This window comes from Furipterus horrens, unplaced genomic scaffold (genome assembly GCF_987537825.1).
Source record: "Furipterus horrens unplaced genomic scaffold, mFurHor1.1.pri manual_scaffold_6, whole genome shotgun sequence".
NCBI lineage: Eukaryota > Metazoa > Chordata > Mammalia > Chiroptera > Furipteridae > Furipterus > Furipterus horrens.
The window spans coordinates 19,905,452-19,917,738 of NW_028327176.1; the positions used below are offsets into that span (position 1 = coordinate 19,905,452).

The window sequence follows — 12,287 nt, forward strand, 5'->3', positions numbered from 1 at the left end:
CAAATTCTGCTCTTTTTAGATTAGGTCTCCTTTCTCCCCCTCTGAGTACAAAGGGCTAGTGTGGTTTTCTTCTGTTCAAGATAGCATTATCTAATTAGACCAGAACAACCTAATGACCAAACAGAACCATTTAGAAAGCTAACTCTGTGTCTGCTGCAAGTGTTCTCAAGTTATCAATGAGGCCAGACCTCTCTTCATTTGTGTAAATTTGTATACGTGGCTTTTTCGAGAACACTTATAAAGATCTATATTCTTTCTCAGTCAATAACTTTGCTTAATCAAGGCATTAAAAAAAATTCTCACCACTTTTTCCTTGAAATTCCAGCAGTTGTCAACGTGATTCCATCATTCGGCTTGGTTTTCCTTGTGTCTTTAAAAATAAGTTCAGTGTCTTTTAAAACAACTGTTTGCTCTTATACTTTCTCAGCTGCTAAATCCAGTGGAAATGTTTATTTCTCTTGATTACTGCCTACAATATGGTTTTGTTTTTAAAATTCTTGGTAGAGTCTTAATTCCACCTCTTTTCATGAAATTCTACAGGTCTACAAACTGCCAATTGTCGTTACTTTGTGCTTGAGGTTCTGTGTTCTATTTCCAACTCTAAAATATTTTATATTGTGTTTCTGTTACAGTTGAGGTATGAGATGCTGAAGGGCTTGATGTTATATTAAAAGTAGCTTTAACTTGCTGATAAATTTATTATCTGTTTATAACTATTTCCATTCTGCAGTTCAGTGACTGAGTTGGTAGGAGGAACATGAGTGGGCTGGATCATACTAAAATTTACAGTGTCGCATAAAGAAAGCACTATCATTTTTGTAATAATAATCCCAGCACACACTGTAGAGACCATTACATTCTCCAGGGTAGTCCCTTTCTTTTTTATTATTATTATAGAAATTTTTTTTTTTTGTTTTTGTGGGCCATGCCTTAAAGGGCCAGCCTGGAAATGGAATGCCTTGAGGGCAGTAGCTTGGCTTACAGTGTCAGAGTTGAGCTAACTGTGTCTTCTGATGTGACCAAATGTAAGACAGTTGCCATCACTTGTGTTTACAGATATTGATGAATGTCAGCAAGGGAATCTCTGCATGAATGGACAGTGCAAAAACACTGAGGGCTCCTTCAGGTGCACCTGTGGGCAGGGCTACCAGCTGTCAGCTGCAAAAGACCAGTGTGAAGGTAAGGAGTGTGGCGACGTGAGCTACTGAGATTTCAGTTTCAGACACCAGCCCGAACCATGTGCACTCGGTAAACTGAATGTGTCTTTGAGGAACTACATACATGATTGCTTTATAATGCCAGAAAGCAAGGGAATTAAACTTATGCCAGGAAAATCAATAAAACAGGGTGAAAAAAAGTTTTAAATTTGAAAAATATGTCATTAGTGATCAGTAATTGGGCATAAATATTAGTAAGAAAAATTATTGCACTCTGTAATTCCTTACTATATAAAATCAATTCTGTTAAATTCATTTGAAAGTTCTACACACTAGGATTCCTGCAATTAGGTCATTGTATCAGCCTGGTATATGCTGTGGAATGTTAATGACCTTAACTTGTATGTATATTCAGCTTTATACAATTTTTCCCTTTAAAAAAATTATTAAAGAAGACTTTTCAACAAGACTGAAATAGTGTCCCACTTCTACTCAGGGATAATGTTTGTGAAATATATCCTATTCCTACAGGGATAAAGTTTGTGAAATATATCCTATTCCTACAGGTGATAATGTGGAGTTTAGACCTCACTAGGTTTGACCTTAGACTTAAAACACATTTAATTGAACCAAATACAAAATCACTTCCCAATAATTATATGCCTGAAGGTATATGTTATCATCTTTGACAGCACAAGTATCTAGATTTCTTGAAATGTCATTTATTTAAGAACAGAACACACACTATACAAGTTCAGTTTTATAAGGAAACAAATCATAGTCATGTTTATATGTAACCTTTGAATATTTAATGAGCAACAATGATATTATAAGAGAGACAATATACAGTGGTACCACAGAAGGATCTTACTATATTATTGTAACCTTTCCCAATTATCCCTTTGTAGGAACCTTTATAATACCTGGTCTAAAATGGGAGAATATTAGAACACACACAGGCACACTCCATACACAGATAAATAAAGTAATTGGTTCTAGAGTCTGTGAGTCCCTCTCAAAGTTTTATACTTTTATGACTCCTGGCCTCAGTTAACTAAGCATTTATCAAATGCCTACCATGCAGAGAGAACTACAAATGAATGTATATAAGAGCAGAGGCCTACACATAATGTAAGAAGTCAGTAATAGTCATGATCCTTTCTTTTGAAGAGCCTTTGATATCACCACCAAAGAAAGGTCAGATACATGCAGAACCACCTACCAGACTATCAATAGGGGCAGGCCAACATTTAGGTGTGAAATGTTGTGATAACCAAAAGGATGTTGTTAACCAGAGTTGGGGAGAGCAGTGGTGTAGGGTCTTGGGGGAAACTGATGTTTGTGGTAACTCATAGAATCACATTGCCAAAAGTAGAAAAATATACTCAGCTGTTATGAACAAAGTCTGCCAACAAATATGAATTAAATGTCTGCTAATTATAAAATAGGTCATCTAAGAAATAATAAGGGCTGTGGGAGATGTAGTCCCTGCTCTCAAGAATCTTAAAATCTAATGAAGAAAATTAGATTAATGATGTATAATTAAAATCTAATAATGAAGATCAATCTAGTTGCATACACACTATATTATTGTGCCTTTTATGTGTGGATATGATGCAGGAATGTGTATGAGCCTGAGCTATACACATTGTTCTATAACTGTGGTTATAGAACAAATGATCTTCCAGCCAGGCATACGTGTGTCCAGGAGGAGAGAGTCATTGGCAATGTACACATCAGATGGGCTGAGAGGAGGAAACGGCCATTAGATTTGGCCAGAAAACCATTGTTATTTAGAGACATGGAACCAGAAGCCTGATAATTAGGGGGCCGAAGGGGAAATCAGTGAAAAACAAGTGATGTGTGCGGGATGAGGCTTTCGATCCGGAGCTGGAGTAAAGGGTCAAATAGTATGTGAATCTGTGGTGCTGCTTTCCAATAAAACTTTATCTACAGTAATGGGCAGTGGGCAGTAGTGTACAGCCCTTTAGACTATTACAGTCTTATGGTCAAGCCTATAAAAGAAAACTAAGAGGTTTAGTGGAGGCTTAGAGATTCCAGCAAAATATTTGCCACTCACCCGTGAACATTGGGATGAATATGTACAAGTTCTTAACACATTGATTAAATTTTTAAATTCATCTGTATCTCTTCCCTACTTGGGGATCAGTGACTTTTTACTAGAGCATTGTTTAATTCACATAATGAAAAATCCAATCTAAGCTAATTATAAACCAGAAAGCTTATAAACTTCCTTCTCGTGAACGGTTAGAAGCGCTGTGAGAGTATCTTCTGTGTCGTCTCTCGCTCTTAGACATCGATGAGTGCCAGCGCCGGCACTTCTGCGCCAACGGGCAGTGCAGGAACACGGAGGGCTCCTTCCGCTGTGTCTGCGACCAGGGCTACAGGGCGTCCGCCCTGGGGGACCACTGCGAAGGTGAGAATTGCGCCTGAGTTCAGAATCCAAACATGCCCGACTCTGAGGGGAATCTGCATGTTGGCCCGGCCTCTGTCCTCAAGCCCAGCCTTCCGACTTCACAGCCGAAGGCATGAGGTCCCTGCAAAGTGTGTTCCCCGTGGTCACACAAACAATGCAGAGAAGGGAGTGGAATTCGGGTGTCCTCTGCACAGCGGGGAGCTGTTTGTAAGGAGAACTGTGGCAGCCGAAGGAGTCAGGGACCAGTCTAACTTTCCTCAGCAGTGGATATTTGCTCTCCCGGGTGTTAAGTTCTGAATTGTAACCTTATTTATGCAGGACCAGCATCCAAATGTTCCGCCTGAGAAAACCCAAGTTAATTTTGCAGATAACTGGAGAGTTTTTGAGAGCCAAACGTTAGTTCAGTGTTGAGCTTTTTGCATAAAATATTTCTAAAAGACACCCTACGGATACAGCAGTGGCAGCCATTAAACCACTTTCACGACCTGCTGGGGTTGAGAACCTCTCCGAGGTAGTCGGGGCCGCTGAACCAGTCAGACTTCTGTCGGATTTTTGTGTCTATCCAAGTAAGTTTTTTTCCCAACCTGCCTGCTGATTTACTGCATTTTGTCAGTTGTGAAATGTGAACGTGGCAGGTCTGAGCCCCACGTGGAGTGTGAGAGTCTTCAAGTGAGGGTCTGAACCCCATGTTTGGGAGCACGGGATGAAATTCTTAGTGAGTGGGTTTATGGCCCATATTTCAGTGGCCCAGGTACTGTTTTCACGTCCCAGTCCCATGGGTTAGGGAAGATCTGTTGTATTATACTTTACAGTCTCCTGCTTCTCTGCCCAGAGCTTAGCACAAGTGGTCACAGCCCTTCTGGAGGGCAGTTTGGGTAGTTTCAGGGGCCTTAAAATGTGCATTATCGTTGAATCAATAAATCATCTTCTAGGATTTTATCCTAAGGTGGTAAAGGTCTGATAATACTGGTTGGTGACAAGTTGTAATCAACATACCTATTGAAAATAGGCAAATGGTCAAACAAATGATAGATCAATGTAATAAAATTTTATTGTGTGAAAGATCGTGTTTGGGGAACTCTATAACATACGGGTAAATAAATGTTAATGATCCAAGACAGCGCTGTTCCAAAGTGAGCGAGGCAGCCTTGTTGGGGGGGGCAGCCATGGGAGAGCCTGCTGTGAAGTCAGTCAGTGGCAGGGCACATGCTCGGGCCCTGAATGTCTCCTGCCCTAATCCTGGCCTGGCCCAGAGGTTTGACCAAGCCATTGATTCAGTTTTGGGTGGTAGGTTCTCATCCAAGGGCACGTTCCTCTATTTCGACTGTTATAACATGTAACCACCTTTCATAAGTCCAAGATTTTTAGCCTAAAAACATCCATTGCATGAAAAGCCAAACAAAAACTGTTCAGCCAACTTGCTGATCATGATTACTATATATGTTTATAAGATACTATTATGTTCCATGAGAAAGCTTCTTTTGGAATATATTATCAGCTCTTTTTTTTCCCTGAAGTCAGGGCTAACGTCCCTACTGTTCTAGGTTATAAATAGGACTGGAGTCCGTCCAACTAAGTCAGAGCTCCCTTTGAAACTATATTAGCACTCCAGCCTGCTAATTCCCCACCCTCCCCAGTGCGTTTAGCTGTAATTAACTGAGCTGTGATGGCTCGCATGCCTCTCACAGCTGTGGGAAGAAGAGCCATCTCTCTTGTTGGCTTTTATATTCCCATGTGCAGTTTTTCTCTAATCATCCTGGCAGAGACGTTGTTTTCTTAGTTACCCTGTAGGCCTCCTGCTGACCTTTCACGTAGAGTCAGAAGCCCAAGTGCTGCATTCATTCCTGGGTGCTCCTGACTCTGCTCAGCGGCCACTTTGTCTAAGATCCTGGGGTTCCTCTGGTTGTTTCTTAGCGGTCCGGGCATCTCAGCCTTCAGAGGCTCTGCCTCTGACCTGTTCCCCTTCCAGGCACAGACTCTAATTCCATGCCTACTGCAGCACCCGCCCTGCCCCTCACTGTGGTTGCTTCCTGCCAGTCCCTTCCAAAGCCTGAGAAAAACATTTCTGACTTTACTCCGACTTCCTGTGGCCTCCTCTCTCTTGGTCATTTCTTTGTGGACCAAATCCACAAATGTGGGAAGAAGTGATAGTATTTCTCTCCTTGTCAGAATCATTCATTTTATACATTTGTTCAGCAAATATTTTTCATAAGCACAGGACATAAAGCAATAGTAATAAACCAAGCAGACAAAAATTCCTGCTCTTGTAGAGCTTACATTCTAGTGAGAGAGATAACAATGACCTTGATGTGTAAGTAAATAATTTATTAAATGGCAATAAGTGTTATGGAGAAAAATAAAAGGGAGATGTATATAGGGAGTGCTAAGGGAAGGAGGGCAGTGATTTTAAATGAGGAGGCAAGCAGAGGCTTCCCTGAAATGATCACATTGGATTATTTATGGGAAGAGCGTTTTGTTCAGAGGGATAGCAGGTGCAAGGTCCCCCAGGAGCAGGCTTTGTGGAAGAGATTAAAAACTCAACTGGGGCAGATTAAATTTATGATGCCTGTAATGAGTATTCAAAGATAGAACTGAGAGGCAGTTGGACCTGTGCATTTGGAGTTCAGCAGTGAGTTCTGGGCCGGGTGTCATCAGCATATAGACAGTGGTTAAACCCATGAAACGGGAAGAAGTCACCAAGGCAACTGAGTGTAGCTAGAAAAGAGAAGAGGTCCAGAGACCGAGTCCTGGGTCCCGCTGCATCGAGAAGTGAGGAGATGGGCGGGAGTGAGCAAGAGGACTGAGAAAAGTGTCAAGTGGGGAAGGAGGAAAAGTAGACTCTTAGAGAAGGAAGTATTTCCAAGAGGGGGGAGTGATGAACTGTGTCAAACAGGGACCAAAAGTCAACCATGGGATTGAGCAAAGTGGAGGTCATTGGCAACTTTGACAGACTTGGTCTCAGTAGAGCAGTTGCCTTTCTTAAAGCCTGTTGCCCAAGTCCTGGAAGGAATCTGTATTTCACACCACCCTAGGTGGCCATGCAGGACAGTCCCATGTTGGGCTCCTTATGTTCAACCTACTTTTTTGTTCTGTTTTGTTTTTGAAGATAGAGGTCTTGCAAAAAAAATTTTAAACGAGACTTTAACAATGCACTGAGTTTTAAAATCTATACAATTATTGATAAATACTTAATGCTTCTTTTTCCTTACATGTATTATTTCTCTTAGATTTTGGAAAATGAGTGAAAATCAAATTATTTTAAAGTAGTGCTAACAAAACTGATGTGCTTCCATAATGCTGAGGCAAACATCTAGGTAATGGAGTGTTTCTTCTCTTGCTGCTGAAATTCATATCCTCAGGATTCAAAGGACTGTCTATTCAATGCCCACTAGAATAGCTGTGGAGCTATTATAATTAAATGCGGGGCAGTCGGAACTTGCCCACCCTGCTGGTGGGATTGTGAAGTGGTACAGCCACTTCGGAAAACAGTTTCTTCAAAAGTTAAACCTATCATGTCACCTAGCCAGTCTGCCCCTAGGGGGTTGCAGGGCAAATGAAAGCATATGGCCACACACAGACTTGCCTGTGGACGTGTATAGAAACTTTATTCACAACAGCCAAAGTGTCAACAATCCAAATAGTCAGCAAAAGGTGAATGGGTAAACAAATTGTGGGTCACTCATGCAATAGAATGAGTTCCATCCAAATTGATACAACAATTTGGATGAACCTGAAAAACACTATGCTGAGCAGAAGTAGCCAAACAGAAAAGGGGCACAAGGAAGCCTTTTGGGGCAGTGAAAATGCCTATACCTTTTTGTTGTTGTTGGTAATGGTTGTCCTGTTTATTCATTTATTACATGTTTATGGCAAAGATTCATAAACAATAGACTAGAATTTATTGCCACTTGGCACAATCACTATTCAAAATCCTGAAATTAGCAGAGAGTTGGAGTTGAAGAATTATTTTTACAGAATTTATATCTAAAATCCTATTCTTAATTAACTTTGGTTCTTTTTTTAGAACTCTTGAAATACCAAAGATTTGAATACAACATTTGTTGGCATATTCAAAGTTTGAAGAAGACATTTAATCCTCCATGTTTTTATCTGTCTTAATTATGTGTAATGGGTCCTTCACTGTCTCTTTCATGGCAATTGAAACACCCAAGGCATTAGATTAATAGGGATGGAGATTTTAAGGTCAGATTGGAAAAAGAGTCAAAAGAAAACATTACTAAACTTTTTGTTTGCCACTACAGAATGACATTCTTACAAAGCTATCTCATCAATTCCTTAAAAAAGTGATTGCACTTGCAATGACTTAGAATCCAACAATGGATCTGAATAGATATATCAATACATAAGTGCTTATACCTTGATTATGATGATGGTCATAAGTATGTACCTACATTTGTCAAAACTCATTGAAATGGAGTCTTAAAATATACTAAAGAAAAAAAATAACCCACTTCATTGGTGACAAAGACACACCAACTTTGTTTTTTTATGTTTTAGGATCACTATTCAGGAACATTATAAATCTGGGTGACTATCATAAAACTTGTTTTTATTTGGAGAGAATGAAATTATAAAGTATTTATTTCTCTTATTTTCCCTATGAATGGTACAGAAGCCAGTTAATTAGTTGATTGCATTCTAATAAGAAAATGTAATTGGTGTCTTCATATTTTGAACCAGACAGTGAGAAGAACTACACCTCAGCAGCCTCCATATTTACTTCCACCTGGAGCTTCTCATATATTTTAGCAACAATCACAGTTATTTGCAAGAAATGCTATAATATGTCAAATTCTGAGAAAACAAAGAAGGTTTGGTTCCTTAGCTTTCTTCACTGCTAATAATTTTAATCCTCTGCAGACAAAAGAAGAGGGACTTATGGAGTGTGTTAGGAATAATGAGCTCTGACTAGGCGTAAATGTGGTACTAAACAGCTCTCTGGAAAGTTCTGCCCCGCATTCATGCTATGAGGGAGGTCATTAATTGTCTCACATGCTCACAGTCAAAAACTCATTATTGGTTACATAAACCATTTTTAGTTGCACATGTGCTTTAAATATATATTAAAAAATCCAGGCAACATCAAACCTGTTTGTGACAGCTGCTGAGTTAGTGACTTCAATGATGCTTTGATCTTGCTGAGTCCCTTTCTGCCAAAAGCCCCTCTTCTTCCCCCTCCTCCACTGTCCATCCTGCTGAAGAGTCTCCAAGTGAATTCCTTTTGTTACATGAAGCCTTCTTTGATCTTTCTGAGATCTTTTCTCTAAATTCATGTAACACCTGAAGTTGTCAACTAATTATGTTTTTGATAGTCTTTACGTTAAATTGTTTTGGAATTCTAAAACAATTTAATATTTTATGTGTTTGTTAATACAAATATTTTTGATCATTTCTCGTTAGGGGCAGGGACCATGCCAAATTTAAATTTTTCCTATAATGCATAATACAGAATCTTGTATAAATAGATACTGAAGATATTCTTAACAATATGTATTTAAAGAATATTTTTATTCTCTATCATCACCAAGAATATAGCCAAGTAAATTATTCTTTGTTACAGAATTTTGACTTTTCCTCTTCCAATTAATTTCATTTGATGTTAAAATTTCAGATTGTGTATTGTTCAAAGTTAAAATTCTTTCAAAATGTTTCATTTTTTAAAAACTCAAAGTTAAAAACCATCACTCATTTCAAATCATGTATTATGAGTGATGTAAAACATGTGCATTTCTGTGATTTTTGTTTGTAAAGGTAAGGGGAAATACCTAGTTAAGATATAGTTTATTTAATTTTTTTAATTTTTAAAATTGATTTGTAGATATCAACGAATGCTTGGAAGACAATACTGTTTGCCAGGGAGGAGACTGCATTAATACCAAAGGGTCCTATGATTGCACCTGTCCAGATGGATTCCAGCTGAATGACAATAAAGGATGTCAAGGTACTTCTCTCTCCTCTTTATCGTAATTTACATAGTTCTTCAGTTCTTGATGCTTCCAGACGATCCGCGGTTGTACCACTTGCCTTGTATGTAAATGAGCTTTGCCAATTTGCATGTTTAAAATATCTTTCTTGGGTTTACATTGAGTACAGGAAATTCCCTTTTGCATAGTGTTGTTATTAACTGGAACTTGGGTGTTCTAGAAGTGGGTCCTCACTTTGCGTGCTGTGTGGTAACTGAGATCACCTGTACTTCGTTGTTTCTTCCATGGGCCATTCCTGGTACTTGATTCTAAATGATCTTTCTAGCTTTTTTATATCCCTCATGAGAATATTTCATTTTGTGCCATAGCTGATCTTTTCTTTCTTTTTCCTCATCCCTGTTTTTATCCAGTATCCAGCTTTCTCTCTTCCTAAAAAAATCTCAATAATTCTATCAAAATTATAAAGAACAAGATTTTGTATTTTTTCAAAGTGTAATCAAAGTGTCGCTGGTTCAATTCCCAGTCAGGGCACATGACTAGGTTGCACATCAGGTCCCCAATTGGGGGCGCGAATGAGAGGCAACCACACAGTGATGTTTCTCTCCCTCTCTTTCTCCTTTCCCCTCTCTCTAAAAATAAATAAACAAATAAATATTTAAATTATTTTTTTTTTAAAAAGTGTAATCACATTTAATCTTCCAAACAACAGGATGGTGGACACATGGTCCCAGTAAGAACACAGCATTAATTACAACTCAGCTTTAATTGATCACCTACTATATGCTGTGTACTGTAGGTACCTCCTTCAATTCTCACAAAATTTGAGGCAGATTTTCTTATATCCATTTTGTACATAAATAACTGAGACTCGGAGAAGTTAATTAGCATGCTCCTCCCAAGTAAGTGATAGAGTTTTGAACCCAATATGTTTTTTCACTACTGTTCCCTTGGTCTCCATACCATTTATTATTGCATTTATAACCAAAAGAAAGAAGATGAGTTTCAGTTGTTTTTCCCAGGGTAGCACACTGAGTCATTACTGATGCTGGGACAGAAAAATCAGATTGTTTAGATCCTGTGTCCCAACATTTTTAGCTATACCTGGCTGCCCCACAAGTTTTCCTTTATTTATTAGTTTTAATAAATCAATGCCATTGAAAACTCATACTTACATATACCTTTACACATATTTATTTATGGTTCTTGGATAAATATTATTTTTTCTTATTGTCTCTCTGCCATTATGGAACCCTCTAGTGTCCCTCCAAGTTACACTTAAATAAAGGATTATTAAAGTTACTCTTTCTGCACTGCTACTGAGCAGGTATGCCTGTTTTTATTCTACATTTTCGTAAAGTATATCTCCTCTCACGTGTCCAAATTATAGTATTCTTGAAAGGGAAGAAGGTGTCTACTCTTTAAAATGTGGTACTGGAATAATATTGCCACCTGTATCCATATCATTATTCACACACGGCCATGTGTCTCTGAGATACCAACGACAGGGGCCTTTGCTGCAAGATCTTCTAAAATTAATTTCCTTACTGATCCAAAGATTTAAATACACTGCTGTATGCCTCATTCAATATCATATATTTGCCATCATGATTTAATAAGGTGAATTTTTCAGTATGTACAAAGCAGAATTTGAATGTACGTGGATTAAGTACAGTAGAAAAGGAATATTTGAATTACAAATTTATGTGAGCATATCCATTTTAGGGTTTTTACAGTTTAATTAATAAATCTTGATTTATATGAAAGTGTCAAGAGATGCATCGAAACAAACAAAAAACAATCTGAAACCTGTTTTGAGTACAGATATTTTTTTTTCTTTGGCTGAAAAGCAGTAGTTTTTCTTTCTACTATTTCTCGTCATAATTTTGTTTACCAAATAGAGGCAAAAGCAAGTCTTAGCATAAATGGACCATGATTTGATATTGCAAGTTTTATTGTTAAATATCTAGAGCTAAATCACAAGGAAGTAATTTAGTCATCTGATTTATTGATTGCACTATTATCTTTCCTCAGTACATTAAATTTGTTTGTGATTTGATATGCGACTATTCCAAACATAGGATGTTTAATTGACTATTTATCATTATTAAATTGACTTCATTATGTGTCGTCTTGGTGATTCCTGTTTTCCAGAATACTTTAAACGTGTCTCCTTTTTAAAATTTAAATCCATATGAATGAAGTGTATTCCTGAAGCAGGTTTTAATACCTTTTAAAAAATATCGTCTATTAATGTGCTTTATTACCCACTGTTCTCTTATCAGAGGCTATTTAGGATGGCATGTGCACTCACCTTGTTTTGAATCGTCTTTTTTTGCTGTTTCTGGATGCAACTTTTAGTAGCCTGTTTCTCTCTATCCCATGGTCATGTCACCATTCTGTAGATGGGCATAGATTTCAGAGTTTGTGTTAATGCTGAAAATGTAATTGATAACAGTGCTAATAACCAAGACACATGTTTGAATAACAGTGTGTGATAGGGATAAACTTTAAACCTTCCCAAATGTGAAGAAAGTTCATATCAGTAAGACATTTTCAAATGGAAGTGTATTTGAGAGTCCCTTCCCCCAGCAAAATTAATGATGACACACAGACAGCATGGAAATTCCATGTTAATCGTCCCTTTAGGAACGTGGCAGCATACATTTGAGATTCAGAACACACTTCAGTTTCACGTTTTGACTTACACACGCCAAATGGTGAATTTCTGTGGAATCTCAGACCCATGAA

At 38.1% G+C, this 12,287-nt stretch overlaps 1 protein-coding gene across 12 annotated transcripts in view; it reads left to right on the forward strand.

Annotated features, from left to right (window-relative positions):
* Positions 1-12,287, forward strand: part of LTBP1 (latent transforming growth factor beta binding protein 1) — a 376,691-nt gene that overhangs the window by 284,432 nt on the left and 79,972 nt on the right. For all 12 annotated transcript variants that reach the window (XM_090281121.1, XM_090281125.1, XM_090281124.1 and 9 more), the window contains 3 exons: positions 1,057-1,179; positions 3,472-3,594; positions 9,434-9,556. In XM_090281121.1, coding sequence (XP_090137247.1) covers positions 1,057-1,179; positions 3,472-3,594; positions 9,434-9,556 — 369 coding nt within the window. The remainder of the gene's footprint in view (positions 1-1,056; positions 1,180-3,471; positions 3,595-9,433; positions 9,557-12,287) is intronic.